The sequence below is a fragment of the Phoenix dactylifera genome, chromosome 1 (assembly GCF_051530095.1).
Source record: "Phoenix dactylifera cultivar Ajwa chromosome 1, Ajwa_hap1_PhDact_Kaust_v1.1, whole genome shotgun sequence".
NCBI classification, from domain to species: Eukaryota; Viridiplantae; Streptophyta; class Magnoliopsida; order Arecales; family Arecaceae; genus Phoenix; species Phoenix dactylifera.
In genome coordinates this window covers 47,989,106-48,008,015 of record NC_143190.1, presented here as the reverse complement: position 1 = coordinate 48,008,015, position 18,910 = coordinate 47,989,106, and the positions used below count along the sequence as shown (strand labels likewise).

Genomic DNA, 18,910 nt, shown 5'->3' with positions numbered 1-18,910 from the left:
CCGACGCTCAAGTCAGGGAGGGGGCAAATAGTGTAGAAAGGGAGATAAATAATGTCTGTAGAGTGTATCAATCTTCCAACCCCCTCCTGAGAGGCCAAGGCTCCCTTTTATAGGCGGGGGTCGGTTTACCTGCGATGTAACAGGGCGAGGCCGTAGTACGGCTCGGCATGTTGTTCAGGTCGGCGCATGGTCAGGCGAATCATTGCTCTGATGTCGGCGGTGAGGGCGTCGTATAACCCGAACTAGCACGCTGTCAGACGAATTATTGCATTGGTGTCGGAGGTATGGCCGAGATCGGAGACTTATCATAGTTGACTAGACTCTGCTGGGCTGATTTGCCGTGGAGAGCTGAGAGTCCGTAGATGACAGGAGCCATGCGCATTTATGGTGGAGTAAGCCGGAGATCCGCATTTATTGTGGAGTAAGCCGGAGATCCGTATTTATTGTGGAGTAAGCCGGAGATCCGCATTTATTGTGGAGTAAGCCGGAGATCCGCATTTATTGTGGAGTAAGCCGGAGATCCGCATTTATTGTGGAGTAAGCCGGAGGGTTACAGCGACCATGCGCAATAAATGCCAGAGGGGCGTCAGGGTATGGTCCTCGGCCAGACCTCTGAGGCGCACGGCCGTAGTAGGTGGCTGACAAGAGTAGACCTCGAACATCGGGGTTTTTCTTAGGTCGGAGGTCTCGAGGTCGGGCGTTCCGAAGTCGGACGCCGACTTCGGCCGTCCGGGGTCGGAAGTTGTACGGCTTCTTAGGGGCATTTATGTCATTTGGGAAAAAATCTTATTCCCCCCCAACAAATATAAATACATCCAAAAAAAATAATAAAAAAAAAGATCTCGAAAAGCTTTTGGTATCTATATCTCACCGATATATATTATCTTCTAGATGGTACCTGTGATTCCCTTCTCCCCCCTTCGGCCCTTGACTAGGGGCAAGCGGTGGGCCTCATCTTTTTCACGTTACGCGTGTCTTTTTGATGCCTTTTCCTTTTTTTTTTTTTTTATATATCCAGGTGCAGACATGATGCCAGATCTGAGGCCACCTTGCCACCTTTGGCTGGTAGCACCTTCGAGTTTCTTCTAATTTGGTCCCCCAGCCACAATTCGGTGCGGAGAAGAGGGCAATTTTGATTTGAGAAGTACCATGGCTTCTGTAAGAAACCAGCAAATAGGACTTTAGGAGCGTAGAGAAGTCTATGCCGGCACTACATCCACCATCAGCTCTACCCTCCGAAGAAGCACGAGTCCATCCACTAACGCATCCCATGAGATTTTAATATAAAATTGTAACCTGGCCATGACAGCCTTCAGATTAGCAAATAAAATACTGATTAGTTGCCTACATTAGCTTTTATTTTTTAATAAACTAATAAATGTTAACCATAATTATAAATTCGGAATTTGAAAACAAATTAGGCAGTTATTAAAATAAAATATTATTTTTTGGGTACAATGACGACTCATACGAGTATAGATGCGGCCAATAAAATTAAAAAAAAAATTATGTAGGAGCTTTGGCATGGAACTATAGTTGGTCTAGAATCATCAAAATGATGAGCCACAGAGATCAGTGGCATTGTTTGTCTCTATATAGATATTCATGGCTTAATTTTTTATATTTATTCACACATAAATAAGTAAAAGAAACAAAATTAAATGATGGCAAAATAAAATCGTCGTCACAAAGTCTCTTGAATTAGGCATAATATTTCATAAAAGAATAAAGTCGACGAGTGCAAGGCGTATGTCTGGCCTTTCTTTATTATTTTTAAGGAAATAACAAGTAGTTGAAAGCAGCAAGCCCGTCCTTTCCCTCCAAAGAGGTCCAGAAACAAAAAGCAAACATCCCCCTTGTCTCCCCAGTATTCGGTTGTCCCGTGTGGGTCCTACTGCTCTTTCCGTCCGCCTCTTCGTCCGTTTAAAACTTTTAACAAAAAAACCAGATAACACGAACGGAAAAGAAACTCTCTCCGCATTTTCATCTCTCTCCAGAGCCTCGATTCCATCGAAGCTCCCTCACTCGTGCGCCATGGCCGAAAACGGCGGCGATGGCAGGCCGGCCGCCATGGAGGACGCGAATCTTGAGAAACCCTTCCTCCGCTGGAGCCCCTCCAGCAGCATGCGGCGGAGGGCCTCCGGCGATCTCTCCCTCGCGCTCCCTTCCCCCTCGCGCCGCCCCTCTTTCAGCCGGGACGTCGGCCACGCCGCCGCCGAGACTTATCTCATTACTCGCCTCGCTCTCACTCTCCTGAAATACCTCGGGTACGTAGATTTTTACACCATATTTCCAACATAAGATATTTGGGTTTTCTTTTGATCCCCATTTCAATTTCTTTATGCCTTTTGTTCTAGATAATGGATCTGCTTGTTAGATTATGTTTTGACATGACAATTACTGGGGCTTCGTAAAGCTATTTGGGTAGATTTGCTCTTCGGCCACCAATCCGTCTCCGTGGCTCTTCCTCCCCACGGGCATGACAGATGCCAATTCTTAAAAAGAAGAAACGAAAATATGCTGCCGACTTGTTCTTAAATAAGTGTTGTCCGCATAGTTCTCGGAGAGGGGGGGTAAGAAAAAACATTAGTCGAATTGGATGATCGCAAGTGTCTAACTACTTTTCCAAGTGTATTATGGGAATAATCATGTGCATACTACGATTTCGTTGGTTATAGATGCCACACTTCGATTATTTAATTTTGCATCAACTTTGATGCCGATTCAACATGCATGCTGTGGGAGACAGAAGAAGCGCTTGAAAAAAAGCAGAGAAAAGTGGAAGAAACTACCTTGCGAGAATTATAGTAATAAACATTAAAAATATGCTCTTAAAGCCAAAATTGTTTAAAGCTTCATATATGTTCTTTCTTATCTCTTTAGTGATAGCTATTTTTTTCAAATTACTTCAAGTGCCAATTTGTGGATATCTTAGCTTATTTTGCTTCTAATATATTTTACAATAAATGCAAAATGTTATATCTGTAACTTTTTTTACTATGGTTTATATACTTTTTTTAATATTTGACTTTGTTCAGGATAGGGTACCGGTGGATGACAAAATTTCTTGCCCTTGCGTGTTATGCTATCTTACTCATGCCAGGTTTCCTACAAGGTTTGTGACTTCATTAAAGATGATCTTATGTGATTTCATCAAAAATGTTTTCTGAAATCTTCTTGATCTATGTGCGGCTTTTAACTAATCATTATTTGCTTTTCTTAAAGAGAACTTACAATTGAATGTTTCATTTAATAGCTTATCTTGGAATTAGCTTTTTTAGATAACTGCCTCCGGTTCATATATTGTTATCTATTTAGCTGACGTTTTCATACATTACAGTTGGATATTACTATTTTTTTTCAACCCAGGTCCGTAGAAGTGTAGTCTATGGTGAACAGCCCAGAAATCGGTAAGTTGTAAGACTGAAATCTGAATGCTATATCCTTTGTGTATTCATGCTCTAAGATTTACTTGCACAAGCATATATATTCCTATTATTTGTCTATGAGTGAGAGTCGACTGCAATTTTCTTTTTGCAGGTTGGATCTATATCTGCCAATAGATAGCAATGGACCAAAGCCAGTTGTGGCATTTGTAACTGGTGGGGCCTGGATTATTGGGTGAGTGGAATTATACCTTGTATCCAATAGTATATTCTAGGAAATTTTGTGGCAAACCATTTGGTATCTTTTCCTTGTTCAATTGTTTGACAGTAGCATTGAAACATTTTTTTTTTTTTTTTGGTTCAGTTACAAAGCATGGGGTGCTCTTCTAGGGAGGCGGTTGGCAGAAAGAGATATTATAGTTGCATGCATTGATTATAGGTATCGATGTTGGAATACAATTATAAACGTACATCTGCACTTATGTGACTTAGACATGGGACATGATCTTTATTGCTTCATTGTTCTTATGGCTGGTGTATTATTGCAGAAACTTTCCTCAAGGGACCATAAGCGATATGATAAAAGATGCTTCTGAAGGAATCTCATTTATATGCAATAACATTGCCAGCTATGGAGGTGACCCTGAGCGGTATGGATCTTTAGTTTAGTAGCATCAGATAGGCTATCTGAGGGTCATGAAGCATGATAGTTATTTGTGATATATTTGCATAATTGGGTTTCCTAAATTGATTAAAAAGATTTTTTTTTTGGACTCTTAATTAAAGAAGCTGCAAGGAGTCATGTGAACTGGCAGTCATATGAAACTTCATTTTGGAGGCTTAGCAATTGTGATTTTTCAACATCAACATAGAGTTGCCAGCAGATCAGATCTGATTTAGCCCTACCTCAGCCTAGCTCTGGATCGTAAAGTGATAGGAAGAATTGAATTTAAGGAATCAAGGATCTGGATCCTAATTCAAACTAATTCAGGTTAAAACTCAAGTTTAACTTCTTGAGACCATTACTAATTTATTTATCCAGATTTGGCCTCAAAAAGTAAACAACCGAGTGAAAAAAATATGCTGAATGTTTTGAAAAGGAAATGACTTTTTCACTAATCTTCTCATTGGATTATCTCAGTTTGGTTACTCCATGGAAGATCTCATCGCTTCCTTGTAGTAAAGGAGAAGCTCAGATATACTTAATAGAGTACATGACTTCAGGGATCTTGAGAGAATAAAAGCATGGGATATGCATGTATCTAGGACAGGGAAAAAGCACACCAGTTGAATACATAAGCTTATGGAGGAGTGGTATGATCTTCCTTTTCCATGTTATCTGAATGTGTGTTAGGGTGTGCATGTGTGTGAGAGAGAGGAGGTTTTTCTGGTTGGAGCTATGGAGACCATTTATATTTTGAATAAGTCAAGCTAGGGGCTTGCCCAACCAAGCATCTTCCAAAATGTCAAGCCATCTCTCAATCAGTTGAGCCAGGTGATGGACTGATTTGGCCTGTGGCTTAAATGATCCTCTGGCATACAGCCTAGGTCATTATCTGGTGGAATAGCTAATTTGATTGGCCCCAGTTTGATTCTAAAAGCCTAGGAATTAACTGTTTTTGCAAATTGTATTAATTTTCTCCAAAAGAAGAGTAGTTAAAAAGGTGTGCGATTTAAATGAATAGATGTTTGGATACACCAGAGTGAAAACCAAGTTCCAAGTAGTTAATCCGTATCTAATGTCAGTGATTAGGTCGATTGATGGGCGTGAACTACATAAGCTAATGGGTTTAATCTCAATAGTTATTTCATGTCAACTTTTTTAAAAAGAAAACCTAATGATTTAGTTCTATTGGTGGGCTTCTGGATAGAACCTTCAGGTATTCTAGAATGCAACTTGCCCAAGGAGTATCGCTTTTTGCATTCTTGAGTTAGCTAATTTCCACCACACTTGCTTATTGTTGACTTTCCATAACTAATTGTGTAGGGTATATTTGATGGGACAATCAGCAGGTGCACATATCGCTGCCTGCACACTCTTGGATCAGGCAATTAAAGAATCTGCTGGAGAGAGCATTACTTGGAGTGTCTCCCAAATAAAAGCATACTTTGGTTTATCTGGCGGGTGGGTTTTCAAAATTTATTACTTTCTGTCTTTATCTGATGAACCTTTTGCATTGCTGTCGAGCAAGTCTGATTTCCTGCAGAAATCACCTCCTTGCAAATGTAACAAACACAGACATGAACTAGCATTTGTGTTGCATTCCATCAAAATTGTCTGTTTGCCATGTTTGAATTTCAAATTCTAAGATAAAAGTAAAACCAACTGCAGAGAAAAATATGGTTTTCATGATTGCCATATTTACTTCTGAGGCCTGGTTCTGCAACCAACATGTACAAAATGATAATAGGCAGTACTGGAGTATGACATTCTAGTTTGTACAAAACATTATTAGGAGATACATGTCAGTAGCCAATTCATTAGCCAAGCTGCCTGAAAGGTCCAAATGAAAGCTCACATTGCCAATTCATTAGCCAGATTGCTAACATCTTCAGAAATTGATGTGACTTGAGTACTTATAGCTCATCATGTCAGCATCCAAATATGTGCAATTCAAGGTACGCGGAACCGACCGAACCGACGTACCGGTGGGGACCGTTACCGAACCAACCGGTACCAAACTGGTGAACCGCAAAAAAAAAAAAAAAAAAAAAAAAAATCTGCGACGTGCGTGCGTATTTTAGCTACAGTGGCATTTAATGCCACTCTGTGGCATTAAAAGCCCACATGCGGCTGCGTGGGCTCGCGCTTGCGCGCGGTGCCTCGTGAGCTCGCTGCCCCGCGTGCGGGCATGGTTCCCTGCACGTGCAATCGTGCACGGGCTGCCTTGTGCGTGGGCGCGCTGCCCTGCATGCGGACGCCTTTTTTTTTCCTTCTCTTCTTCCTCTCCGAACTCTCTTCCTCTCCTTTCTTCTTCTCTCTCCTCCTCTCTTCTCCTCTCTTTCCCCCCTTCTCCCGCGAGCAAAAAAGGAGCCGGAACCGCGAGCAAGATGGATGATCCTCGTCGGCCCGAGGGAGGAGGTCGGCCCAAGGCCCGATGCTACAGGTAGGCTTCTTCTTCTCCTTTTATTTCTTCCTCGTCTTCTTTTTCTTCTTCCTCTTCTTTCTTCCTCTTTCTTCCTCTTTCTTCCTCTTCTTTCCTCTTCTTCTTCATCGGTGCCGGTACCGGGCTTGTACAGGTTCGAACTGGATCGGTTCGCACCGGTACTTTGGGGTCGGAATCGAATTCTATGGCTGTACCGTACCGGTGCTACCGGTACCAATACGGTACGACCGGTTCAGCAGATCCTGGTGCAATTAAATTGTGTTAATGGGCTTATAGTCCTTGATCTATTAAAAGCAAGAATTGCAGTACTGGAATTGGGGCTCGGACCGGTTGTCCGGTCGCACGGGTTGGTACACCCCTATGCCGTTTTGTGCCAGGCCCATACCGACACAATAGATGATGTAGGGGAGAGGAAGAACTGGAGAGAGAAAAATAGAGAGAGAGAGAGAGAAAACGGAAAGAGGGAGGGAGGGAGAGAGGAGGGTGGCGGAGGTCAACGGAGGGTTAGGGAGCCGCCAACCTCCCTCTTTCTTCCTTCCTCTCCCTCTCCCTTCTTTCCTTGCTCTCTCTCTCTTTTCCTCCCTTTCCTTCTCCTTCTCCTCTTTCATCACCAGTTTCTCGTTTTGGTTGTCGGAACCATACTGGTCTGCCGCTAGTATGGCTCGGTACTCCCCGAACTAGGTGGTTCAGGACGGTTCCACCGACCATGGTTAAAAGTTTTTGTTTAAATTATTTATGTTACTCTTTTACATGGATTACATGTTGGGAGTTTGTATAGACTAAAAACTTAGTGGATTGGTAGGTTAGTTGGGTATAAGTCTTTGGTTTGGATATATTGAATATATGCCCTAATAAGGTAATTCATTTCATTATATTTGTTTGTCAAATTTCAATCTATAAAAGTCACCAAACTACCATTGGATTATTATCTTGAAGCTTCAGGGACCCATCTGAGAAACTTGGTCATCATTAATTTCATCTTTTAATTTGGTTGAACCTGTTGTTACATGAGAATGTCATGTCCTTTCTGCTGAATAATTGCCAAATTTTTGGTGACCATTAGCTGACGACAAATGGGACATGCAATCAAGAAATTTCTGAGGCTTTCAGCAAGATCTTTGGACAGAGTCCATTGCTGATTTCTGATCAGAGATAGATGTCAAACATCAGAGCCCTGGGGGTTCTTTGGCTGGGCATTTTGGGACTTCTTTTCCTTTCCCTCCCTAACTTTACAGTACTGTCCTTCCCTGCAAATCTTGCATAGACCTCTTTGCTCCTTGAAAATCTTCAAAAGTATTTAAAGGCCTCCCACAAGCATAATGTTAGTTCTCTCCTCCATTTGCTATTTTTCTTCCTAATCTAGAAAGAAATTAAGTTTTCCTTACCTTTCTGCTGAGAAAGCACTTTTTAGCTCTAGTGCTCTCTCCTCTTCTTTCCCTATCACCATGTTGAGGATTTTGAGGTGTTTCCTCTACCTGCATAGTTCTTGTTCATGTGTACTCTTCATAGACAATAATCATAGTCCTTGCTAAACCATTATTGGACTTTTTTTTCTTCTTTGTCAATATTTTTTCATGCTTTTAGCCCTTTATTTTGCTTTACAGCCTTCCTTTTTGCTGGTTTTCACTTTGCTATATATGAGATCCACAAATCCAGCCCCTATTTCTCTAACTACTGAAACACATTATGGGTGTTAAATCATAAGCACAGGCATCTTATATAGAGTCTTTTTCCTGTACTTTCATAACAAAGACCTATCTCTGGGGCCCATGATCGTAATTAAAATTCATGGATTACTCCTTTGAAATTTCACTATTAGCAGATCATTTTCTCCATTCTTTATTACTCAACTCAAATGCTTCTTCTGCACTTTTGTCTTTGTTGATCAGCTGCAATAAATATTTTTTTCATGGAACCTTCTCCCTTATTCTATTCTACGGGTTATTATCATAGATTGCCTTCATTTCATGAAAATTATCAACAAGAACCAAGTTATGGAGTTGGTCATCTTGCATATCTTCAAAAAGACCTTGAGCTGCCTCCATGCAAAGTGGTCCATCGGCACTCTGAAACTAGCCATATAATTCTGGTCGAGTGGACTCTACCTTCCCACTATCAGAAGAGCAAAGAAGAGGAACCATAAATTGTGAGTGCATTATAGGACCTTTCAGCCTAGATTTTGAAAGGTGCACCTTGCAACTTTCACATGCTAAGACTATTAAGAAAGTTCCTTTTTCACTTGAATAATCTTACATTTACTTTAAGTAACTCCAAAAATCTGATATTTAACTCTGATTATATTGGAGTAGCTCTGTTGGACTTGATTTTTGAAAATCATTCTTCCTTTCTGCGGGTTGGAGTGAACAGGTCTGCCTTGTGGAGCAATAAGACTTGTGCTGGACTCTAGGCAGCCCAGGAATACAAAGTTCATTTATCAAGTGCTTGTTTTCCAACATGTCCAAAGAGGATACTGCTAGGATAGTACTTATTGTCACCTCCTTTTCCAGCAGACATGAATTCATCTCACTCTGTGTGTAGTTGCTATTTACTGTAGGAATTGAGGTCTATGTTGCTTTAGAAAAATATCAGTAGCATCACAATATTGTTATAATACTTCTTGATATATAATGCACTTGAAAATGTTTAGACTAAACATTGCTTCACAGCTATTAACTTTTCCCCCATCTATGTATGTATGTGGACACGTCTCTGCATGGTTATAGTGCCAATACTGTGCGATGAAATTGCCTAGTTAGCTGATATTTATTTTTATAATTTCTATCTAGAACACCGGGTGCAAAATTTTACTCTGTAATTAGTTTTATTATGTGCAGTGACATGATTATTGTAATCTTTGGTGAAGGGGATACTTTATTATGTTGTTTTGTAATAAAAGTATGATAAATCATAATATGATAAGTTTGAAGCACTGCAAATATTTGACAAACAATAAATTGATGCCTTTACGTCCTAATTCAGCATATGTTTGGTATCCAATTTCATTAACTTGTGTCTCGAATATAAGCTGGTATTTCCCTCCTGGGACTCTTCCCTCATCTGATATCCTAGATTGTTGCCCAAGCAGAAATAGCTGGATATTTTTCTATTTTATTGCTCCATGAATTTTGCATAAGTTTTATTTTTAGTTTAAGCCATACATTATACACCTCAATCAGCATTCTTGAGGCTCAATTTAGTAGTTCTATTAACAGATACAACATGCTGAACCTGGTCGATCACTTCCATAAACGTGGTCTGTATCGCAGCATCTTTCTCAGGTGCTTATTCCACTGCCTCGTTAAGTTCTGATAATGCATTTTGTTTAAGGTTCCATTTCTCTTATAAGATTGAACTAAAGAAAAGTTATATCAAATTTTATCAGCATAATGGAAGGGGAGGAATCCTTAAGGCGTTATTCTCCAGAAGTTGTTGTACAGGACTCAAGTGTCAGACAAGCAATTCCTCAACTTCCTTATATCATTCTTTTCCATGGAACAGCCGACTATTCTATACCATCTTCTGCCAGGTTGGTCTCATTAGATATATCAGGATGTTGGAGTATGCAGTCTTTAAATGCAAAAGGGATACAAAATTGTCTTGACTGAAAGAGGTATCCTTTTCCCTTTTTAAAATCATTATAATATATCAGACAACCATTGAACATGAGTCTTAGTGTACAAGTATGGGGGAAAAACAGTATTATGTATATTAATCATTTTCATTTTTAAATTCAAGTTATGACGTGCAATATTTTATTTATTCTAAGGTTTTAGCTATTGATGCTGAGGGGAGTGTCGGTCATTAGTGGGCATGACATGTACCATGCACTGCATTGCAGATGCATTTGCCAAACCCTGCAGAAACCAAAATATTAAAAAGTTTTAAAATTTAGAAAACTTTGCTATATTTAAAAAGGAATGATTTAATGTTTGTTTTGCTGACCTTGTGCCCATCCTGGTAGAGTCTGATACTGGCCTGACATGAGCAGGCACTTAAAACCTTCGTTTTTATTCTATCCCCATATTCTGATGGTAAATCTTAAATAGACCATGAAGCCATATCTCGACAACTTGTTTCAATTTTTGACTCTATAAATCCTTATTCATTATTTATATCTATTAATGGCTACATCTGCTGACACGATTAGTTAAGGATTCAAGTGCTACTACATGGCGACCATGCCTTGTCAGTCTGGTGCCAGCATTGGCATGCACGTCTGCTGCAATTGCAGGGTATTGATTTTTGTTGCTTTGCACTGATCTGGCTCAGTTTGGCATGGGCTTATATGTCTTCTTTTTAGCACTTCTTCCTTTCCCTTTCTTTTCCTGTTTATATTCCTTTTTTCTTTCTTCTTTCTTCTTTAAATTTCCCTATCTCCCTCTAGCAATAAAACTCCTATTGCTACCTTGTGAATTTTTTTGTTATATATATTATTGCTTAGATCAGTTTAGTATGAGCTGTTTTCTTGTTGATTTAATCCTTAGAGCAAACCACATCAGAACATACTCTTTGCATAGTCTGTATATCAAAGCATTTAGTGACATTACAATTTCTTTAAACTGACCAATGAAGGTCCCCAACAAAACCAAGCTTTTTTTGATTCTTTTCCTATGTCACTGACATCTGGATATGATATTTATTGATTAATCACGGCTTTTTCAGCTCTGCTTTGACTGGAGCATTTTCTAATCTGCATGCTGTATGGAACAATTAACAAAATTTCTAATGCTTAACAATAACATTTATCTCGAGGCAGTTATGAGAAAGATGAACGTTTATAAGTAGTTAATATTGATCAATCTGACCAAACTTTTATCAGTTATGTTATTAGCAACAGATGATGCAGCCACTTGCCCTATTTTTCCTTATCTGTTTCTTCTTCTTCTTCATCCTCTTCTAAATTTTGATTGTCCTTTGTTTCCCTCTTCGTTATTTTTGGGAATCATATGTCCGTTTCTTCTTCTTCTTCCTCTTCTAAACTTTGATTGTCCTTTGTTTCTCTCTTCATTATTGTTGGGAATCTTATTCATTACATTGTATTTGTATATAATTCATGCATGAAGCTTTCCCCTCCCAAGCCAAAGTCTAGTTGTTGGCAGTCACTGGTTACTCACCTGATTCTGTATGCAGCAAAGATTTTGTGGATGCCCTTCAGATGGTTGGTGCTAAAGCTAAATTAGTATTATATGAAGGCAAAACACACACAGATTTGTTTTTACAGGTAATTTTTTTTGCAAGAGCCATTGTATTGTTCTATGACTACGATATTGTAGTTTACTTCTTTATACTTTTCCTCTGGTTCATAATTCATCTGAACAGCATTTATTTGCGTAGTTATATTCTTTCTTCTCTCTATCCTCATAGTCATTATGTGCAAGATGCATTACATGCATTCTTAATGGCAGATGAGTTCAGACTTGGTAATCTGCATTTTAGAATACTGTTGATTGCTGGTCCTTTTCTCTGATGGAGTCATTGAACTTTGTAACCTCATGGACTTAGCATATTTTTGAGCTGCGAATTTTTTATTAAAATTTGTATAGATGCTAAATTAATTGGTTTTATTTTTGTCCTTATGATCTATATGACTCTCTTAAACTGTCTTAAGACAGAGACTGTGATGTGTACATCAGCTGGCTGTTAATGACACAATTTTTCACATCAGTTTTTAAGATTTATGAAGAGTCTCCTCTGTAATAACAAGATCTTGCTTTGGTATTGAGGTATCACTAACATGAGACTCATCACTGGAAAAGGATATACAACGCTGTCTAACATGAGACTCAGCACTGGAAAAAGATATACAAAACTCTCAAAGATTTAGGGAAGCAGTAAATCTTCAAATTTCTTTAGTGAAAATACCAATCATACAAGAGAAGTGAGATAATATAGCTACATGCCCGTGATTAGAATCATCCAAAATTTCAAATATACAAGCTTCAAAAAACATAGAAAAAGGGCTTCTGGCAGAACCCATAAGCTTGCACAGGTACAGAAGTGTCCTCAAGGAGGATCTACAATGATGATGATGTTGTTGTTGGAGGTGAAATATCTGGAACGTTTGAAGTAGTTCCATGTGCGAGTATAGGTGATAATGTCATTGTGCAAGATAACAGTGCCATGAGAAAGAAATGGGGTGTCTGGGTTGAAAATGTTGAACTTATTATCCAGATAAGGATTTTCAGGTTTGGCAAGAAGTTGGATGGAGAGGTGTTCTCATCATCATTATCATCCAAGCAATTCGCATCAGAAAGTCATTGCCTCTTACTAAGTTGATAAGGCTGCATGGAAGGATTGAACATACATCTACTACTACTTGACAGCTGACATCAACCCTCCAAATCAATGCCCAATTCATAATCAAGGCAAATTTATGCAACAGGCCTTATAGGAGCCTGCCATGAGACCAAAGAGGCTAATTTTTGGGTCCACAATGACCTATTTTTTATTCCTTTAATTAAAGGTTTGTGCATTTGGGGAGCAACCCTTTAACATTTGACTTGTAGAAAACCTAAGCCAAGAGTGAAGATGACAAGTTTTGATATAGGGAACTGCTTTCATCTCTTAGATCTGTATTAGAAACCAGAGAGTCAAATTGAAATAGAGCCCCATGTTTACTTTTGACTCACACGAGTGTAAGCTCCATCAAGACAAAATTGCTACTCTACACAAAGTGAGATATGACCCTTACTACACCTAAATAAAGGTAGACTAGTAGCATGATGGAGTGACCTTGTTTCAGATAGATCGGTCCAATGGCACTTGGGAAGTATGTCCTCTTTTCTTACGATTTTGCAATATTACCAATGTACTAATTGCTCAAAATCTGTGTTGAGGCCCTTCGTACATGTTTTTTGGACATTATGAGCTACTTGAATGAATTTGGAAGAGGGAAGGGGTGAACTGTTAAGTTGGAATCATTAAAGATACTAGTTTAGGTCGGTTGAAGCATGATACAGTTAGAAATGATTGGCTGTATATTTACTCATCATATGTTCCTTTTTTCTGTGCTAGTTTTCTTTATTATATAAGTGTATAAAGGATTTCCAAAAATAGGAAATCAATGCAAAGAAATTGAAAAGCACCTCTGGGGTGCTTTGCCATTGTAGAGTATTGATTTGAGCTGTTAGAGTAAGATGTGATGGTCTACAATGTTGAGCCATGGAGAGCATAGGATGTGAAGATACTAGAGAATTGTATATTGGCGAGGGAGAACAAAGAGAACCTGCTACATATAATTATATTTAGAGGCAACATGTCTATATTTGCAAATCGTCCTTGTAGGGGACAAAGTGCGGAAAAATGTTGAGTTGGTTGGGGCATGTGTAACACAGCTCCAAACAACTAAGGAAGAACGAGAGAACTTACTAGCTAAAAGGAAATTCAGAAGTAGTATGTCTCAGTTTACAAAGAAACCTTTAAAGGATAAAGTAAGAAAAATGGTCTGGACACATGGAACATTGGCCAAAGACGACTCCAATGGGAGCAGATCTATAATTTGGGTTGGCTAGAATAGAGAAGAGAGCTTAAAACTTGTAAGGAAATAGCAAGGAATGACTTGTGCTTACCTTCCGCTTTGATAGACTTGATGTTAGATAGACCAAATGATTAAGTACAACCTAGTAAATCCAACCTATCTAATTAGAAAATCTCTCCCATTTTTATTATTTTGGTTATTATTGCCCAGTGCTCTCTGATGCTGTTGTATAGGTCACTACTAGAACTTTTTGGTACCCTTCATATCTCAATGCTTTTCCTTTTACTTCTGGCAGAATGGATGAAGCATGACCAATCACTAATTAATATTTGTTTTCTTGAACTTGTTATCTAGGGATTTGTCTAACAGAAAAATTCATTGATGAGCACTTGTAGGATCCTCTTAGAGGTGGTAGAGATGAGCTGCTTGAAGATATAGTAGCAGTTATTCGTGCTGGTGATGCAATTGCAGTTGCCAAAGATGCTGCAGCACCTCGAGCACGACGACTGGCTTTTGAGTGGCAACTGAAGATGGCTCGCCAAATAAGTCCCTTTTGAGTGCTCAGGAGTGATCTCCAGGTGAGATGGCCCTTTAGCCATTATATCTACACACACACACATTGATGTTTTTTTTTTGGGTTAATTTTTCTATTGTTTGTGCAATCCTTGCAAGGAAGAGTATGTGCACGCATGCATTGGTGGATTTATTAAATCACATATTTAATGGTACATTTTAATACATTATGGATGTACATAATACAAGGAATATTATAGTCCTTATTTTTTTCTTCTCTTAAATTGTTAAGTTGTTGGCTAATTAAGGCCCTGCTTGGTATCGTTTTTTTTCTTGTTTCTTTAAAAAATATATAATGATTATATAATATTAATTATAATAATATCATTATATAATATATAATTATATTAATATAATTATAATATCCATTATAATTGTTGGATATTATTATAATATAATAAATATTATATTAATTATTATATAATTATTAAGGAGATATTATTATAATAAGAATATATATTATAATGTTAATTTATAATATTATTATAATAACTGTATATTATATTATATATAATATTATAGCTAGTTATTATATTATTATAATTAGTTTTATAATTATCTATAATGTATATTATTATTATTATATATAATATAATATAATAATTATAATATAAACTTATTATTGCTATATATAGTATTATATAACATTATAACTATAATATAATATTTGTCCATCAAGGAACGTGCCCTTATTATTAAAAATTTAGAGAGAGGGAACCAAACATATTTTCTATTGTAAGAAATCTGAAAAGAAAATGAAAACAGATTTTCTGTTTCCAAATTTTTTAAAAAAGAAAGATTCAATCTTTAATCAAGGATATAATATATCATCAATTCATCATCGTAATCCTCTGAGACTTTTCTAATTAAAATGTTCTCCCTGTTGAGAAGTCTCCATGGAAGGACTGAGCAGTTGTTTACAGCTCGCTATGAATGTGAAATCAAGCATGTAAGAATTGATGTTGAGTTCCTAGCAAGGGAACTTTAGGCACACTCAGAAAGCTGGATACTTTTGACATATTGTCATAATATGATGCATGCCTTGGTTGCAGCCTGTCAGCTGGTTTAACCTTTTAGTAACTAATGTTTTGTAAATGAGTTTCTTGTCATTTATATTTTACTTTTAATGAGAATCTTGGTTTGCTAGAAGAGAGAGGCCCCCCATTTCCTTAACTTGTCTCATGTTTGTAGCAAGGGTTTTAAATCTTGTGGGATGGGGTCGTCCTAGGTTTTCTGTAGGATAGGACTGCCGAATCCCAACACTCTGGACGGTGATGTCCCTTTCCATCCCAGACCCTGTCCTGTTTGGATCCCGCTCCAACACTCAAGATGGTGCCCTGTTCTGACACTTGGGGTAGTCTGCTGCCTTGCCATCCCACCGGGACTAAATTCTTGGTTTATAGGATTCTTTTGAGTGTTGAAGACTCATGGCATAGCATGGTCGACTGTGCCATATGTACAATTGGCTCCCCAACTAGCCTAGCCCTTACATTTTTTGTTCTATCTATATTTATTTGATTCCCATCTCTTGAGAGATAGCCAACTTTCACAGTCCAAAACATTCTCAGTTAATTAACTGTTTAATCTAATGGGATATTAACTATGTTAAATGATAATATTTTCAAAAAATTTAGATGGTTTATTAGTAAGAAAATAATTCACCTAATGTTCAAAGACTCAAAATTTCACAAATGCCTTGTTCTCATCATGGAATTTTCTTCATCTTCTTCCCGAAACTTCATTTTTCATTTTGCCTTCTTGTTGGTGAACTTCTAAAATTTAACTTGAGGTATTCTATCTACAACCTTGAGGAGTTGAGCAGTTGTGTCTTAGGAATATGATGTTGCATGTTGCTGCACGAAACTTTACTTTAAGGCTAGTGTCTGTTCTGTTAGATACCTCATGTCCACTTAACATAGTCCAGCTCTCTTATATTAGCTTTTATGGTGTGCAACCGGTTAAGTGCTAGCATCTTGTTGTCAAAATAGCTATGAGACAAAACACTTGATGATAAACTTTACAGGTATAAGAAAATTTGACCCTTCAAATTTAGAATATCTTCAGATCATGGCTGACACAGAGCAAGGATTTTCATAATATAGCTTGTGGAGTGTGGTGTGCTTCTACAAGTGGGAGGAGGTACTAAATCTTCATAATGTCTAATTTTAGTGCCATCGCATGGGTCTTCTCCCCCTGTGTTTTTTGTTTGTTTGTTTGTTTTTAAAATATAGGAATGGCTGTATGTTTGTCTGTCTTTGCATTACCTATAGAAAAGGTTTATCCTCCATTTCATTGTGGACTAGAGCGTATGCATGTTGAGACAACATAGACTATCTCCATTTTATTTGGGATAGGCTGCAGATATATCGCCAAACCCTTAGACTATCTCCATTTTATTAGGGATAGGCTGCAGATATATCGCCAAATATGCATATTACACCAATTGAACAACAGAGTATTCCTGTTCTCTGTGTCCTGTTCTTAAATGAATGGTTAAGGTTTTCTGATGAGCAAGAGGGTCTGTATATGACCAACACATATTAGTTTTTTTGGGGAAAATTTCAGTTATGTACAACTTTTTTGCACATCATTCCATCTATGAATAGCTCAAGGTTTACCTTGATCATTGGTCTCTGATATAGGATATAGTTCTATAGGTAGAGATATTGATGAAGAGTGAAAATTATTTCTTTCCTGTTCAGCAGTTATCTGGTTATATAAGAAAGGCATTTGTTTCTAAACTTACTATAAATGCGATAGTATAGGCACTCTGTAATTTGAAATACACCATGACGACATTGGACACTGACTATGAATTCTTCATATTTGATTTTCTAGTTTCTTATGTCAGAGAGGTTGCCTGTCGAGCAGGTTCAACTGGTCCATGGGACTAAGAGAAGCTGCAGCATTGCTACCATGCTGGGAAGAAGCTGCACAGGAACCTGAACTAAAACGCAATCATCTCTCAACACTTAAATGACGCTTACGATGCCGAGTGAAATGATGCATGAACATGAAAGTAAACCATTTTTGGCCAGCATGAATGATGGTGATGCCAAAAAATGAGGATATTTGATTTGACTATTGCGGGCATTTTCTTTTGCAATATTTTATGTAGAAAAAGAAGTCTCTTATAAAAACCATTTGTCGCTGATGTAGGTGGATTGAAATCCACTTTGGTTCAGTATACATTTTAATTTCTAGATGACGTTGCTGTGTATGCTTGTGGGTGTCTATTTCAGCGTATTTGCTTGGCAACGAGTTCTGGCCACCGTCAGAGGGAGACACAATGTTCCTGCTTCAGTTGCTCTCACTGTTTTCTGAGCTTGTTCCCTCTTCTGAAAAAGCTATCGTTTAACAACTTCCGTATGTAGCCTATAGACCTATACTCTCCAGGAGTGTCTCAGCTCAGGATTTCAAGCCCTTTCTAATTCTTCTAGCCATGGGCTTTCTACATAGCCGAATGCGCTGTGCGCCAGACCGCCAAAGCTAATGGCAAAGATGGACTAGAAAAACATAGACTAGAAACCTTAATGGCAAAGATCAGGAGTCGGTGCCGCCGTCGAAGGGAGGGTTGAGATCAAAAGTGAGGAAGCTTCAACATTAATGGCGGGAGTGCAGGGACGAACAAAGCAAACGAAACATGGGAGAGATGGAAGCAAAATGCTTGTTTCTTCTCGATTTAAACTAAAGCTTCCCAATTATTCTATAGATGTACATATGTGGCGGATGTACGTACATATGCCCATACGACAGACTGCCAACTTAGAGCTTTCATTTTTAATATATATATATATATACATACGCGCATACACGAGTTTATAACTCACTCAATGCATAAAAATATTATATAATTATGATGTTGTATGATCATATTTACATATCATAGTATGAAATAATCCTACAATGTAACTTTAATTTAAAATTATAATGACAAATTTTCAATAATCATAATATATTAACAATGTTTTATATCCACATTATGTTCAGTTTAATATATTAAGCATTCATTTAATAGATATTATGTCATGATGTAAAAACTTAATAATATAAAGTTCAAATAAAATACAACGTTCAAATTCTTATATGCAATAAATTATGTGTCGCATTAAATTACAATGCTATGATAATTATATATTATATTTTTTATAAATGTGCAATATAATTACATATTATTATACACTATAATATCAGTATATCATGTTATGACAAAATTAATGTAATATGCTATCAATATATTAAACGAATAATATACTATATATTATGGTATATAATATCCATCGCAATATCAAACTTCTACGTATATTCTCATGAAAAATCAAATATTTATCGGAATCAATATTTTCATGTTTATTATCATATTTATA

The 18,910-nt window shown here is 37.7% G+C and overlaps 1 protein-coding gene across 4 annotated transcripts; it reads left to right on the top strand.

Moving 5' to 3' along the window:
• Window positions 1-1,889: 1,889 nt before the first annotated feature.
• On the top strand, window positions 1,890-17,763 carry LOC103715946 (putative isoprenylcysteine alpha-carbonyl methylesterase ICMEL2). 4 transcript variants are annotated; one of them, XM_008803745.4, is made up of 12 exons: window positions 1,890-2,267; window positions 3,039-3,115; window positions 3,341-3,410; window positions 3,541-3,621; window positions 3,751-3,825; window positions 3,935-4,036; window positions 5,374-5,511; window positions 9,706-9,771; window positions 9,876-10,019; window positions 11,624-11,714; window positions 14,366-14,548; window positions 17,415-17,636. In XM_008803745.4, exons 1-11 carry the CDS (start codon window positions 2,035-2,037, stop codon window positions 14,525-14,527), a joined length of 1,239 nt encoding a protein of 412 aa, XP_008801967.1. In that variant the 5' UTR covers window positions 1,890-2,034; the 3' UTR covers window positions 14,528-14,548; window positions 17,415-17,636. The 4 variants fall into 4 exon arrangements, 3 of the variants coding, with proteins under 3 accessions (XP_008801967.1, XP_089780875.1, XP_008801968.1); XR_015968778.1 differs by having other exon boundaries at window positions 1,944-2,267; window positions 9,876-10,103; window positions 17,415-17,763; XM_008803746.3 differs by having other exon boundaries at window positions 1,946-2,267; window positions 17,382-17,763.
• The last annotated feature ends 1,147 nt before the right edge of the window (window positions 17,764-18,910 follow it).

Excerpts from the sequence above, each read along its gene's own strand:
- LOC103715946 (XM_008803746.3), top strand. The coding sequence starts at position 2,035 with ATGGCCGAAAACGGCGGCGATGGCAGGCCGGCCGCCATGGAGGACGCG. Across the intron at positions 2,268-3,038 it reads ACTCTCCTGAAATACCTCGG|GATAGGGTACCGGTGGATGA; the intron begins GTACGTAGATTT and ends GACTTTGTTCAG. Across the intron at positions 4,037-5,373 it reads TATGGAGGTGACCCTGAGCG|GGTATATTTGATGGGACAAT; the intron begins GTATGGATCTTT and ends CTAATTGTGTAG.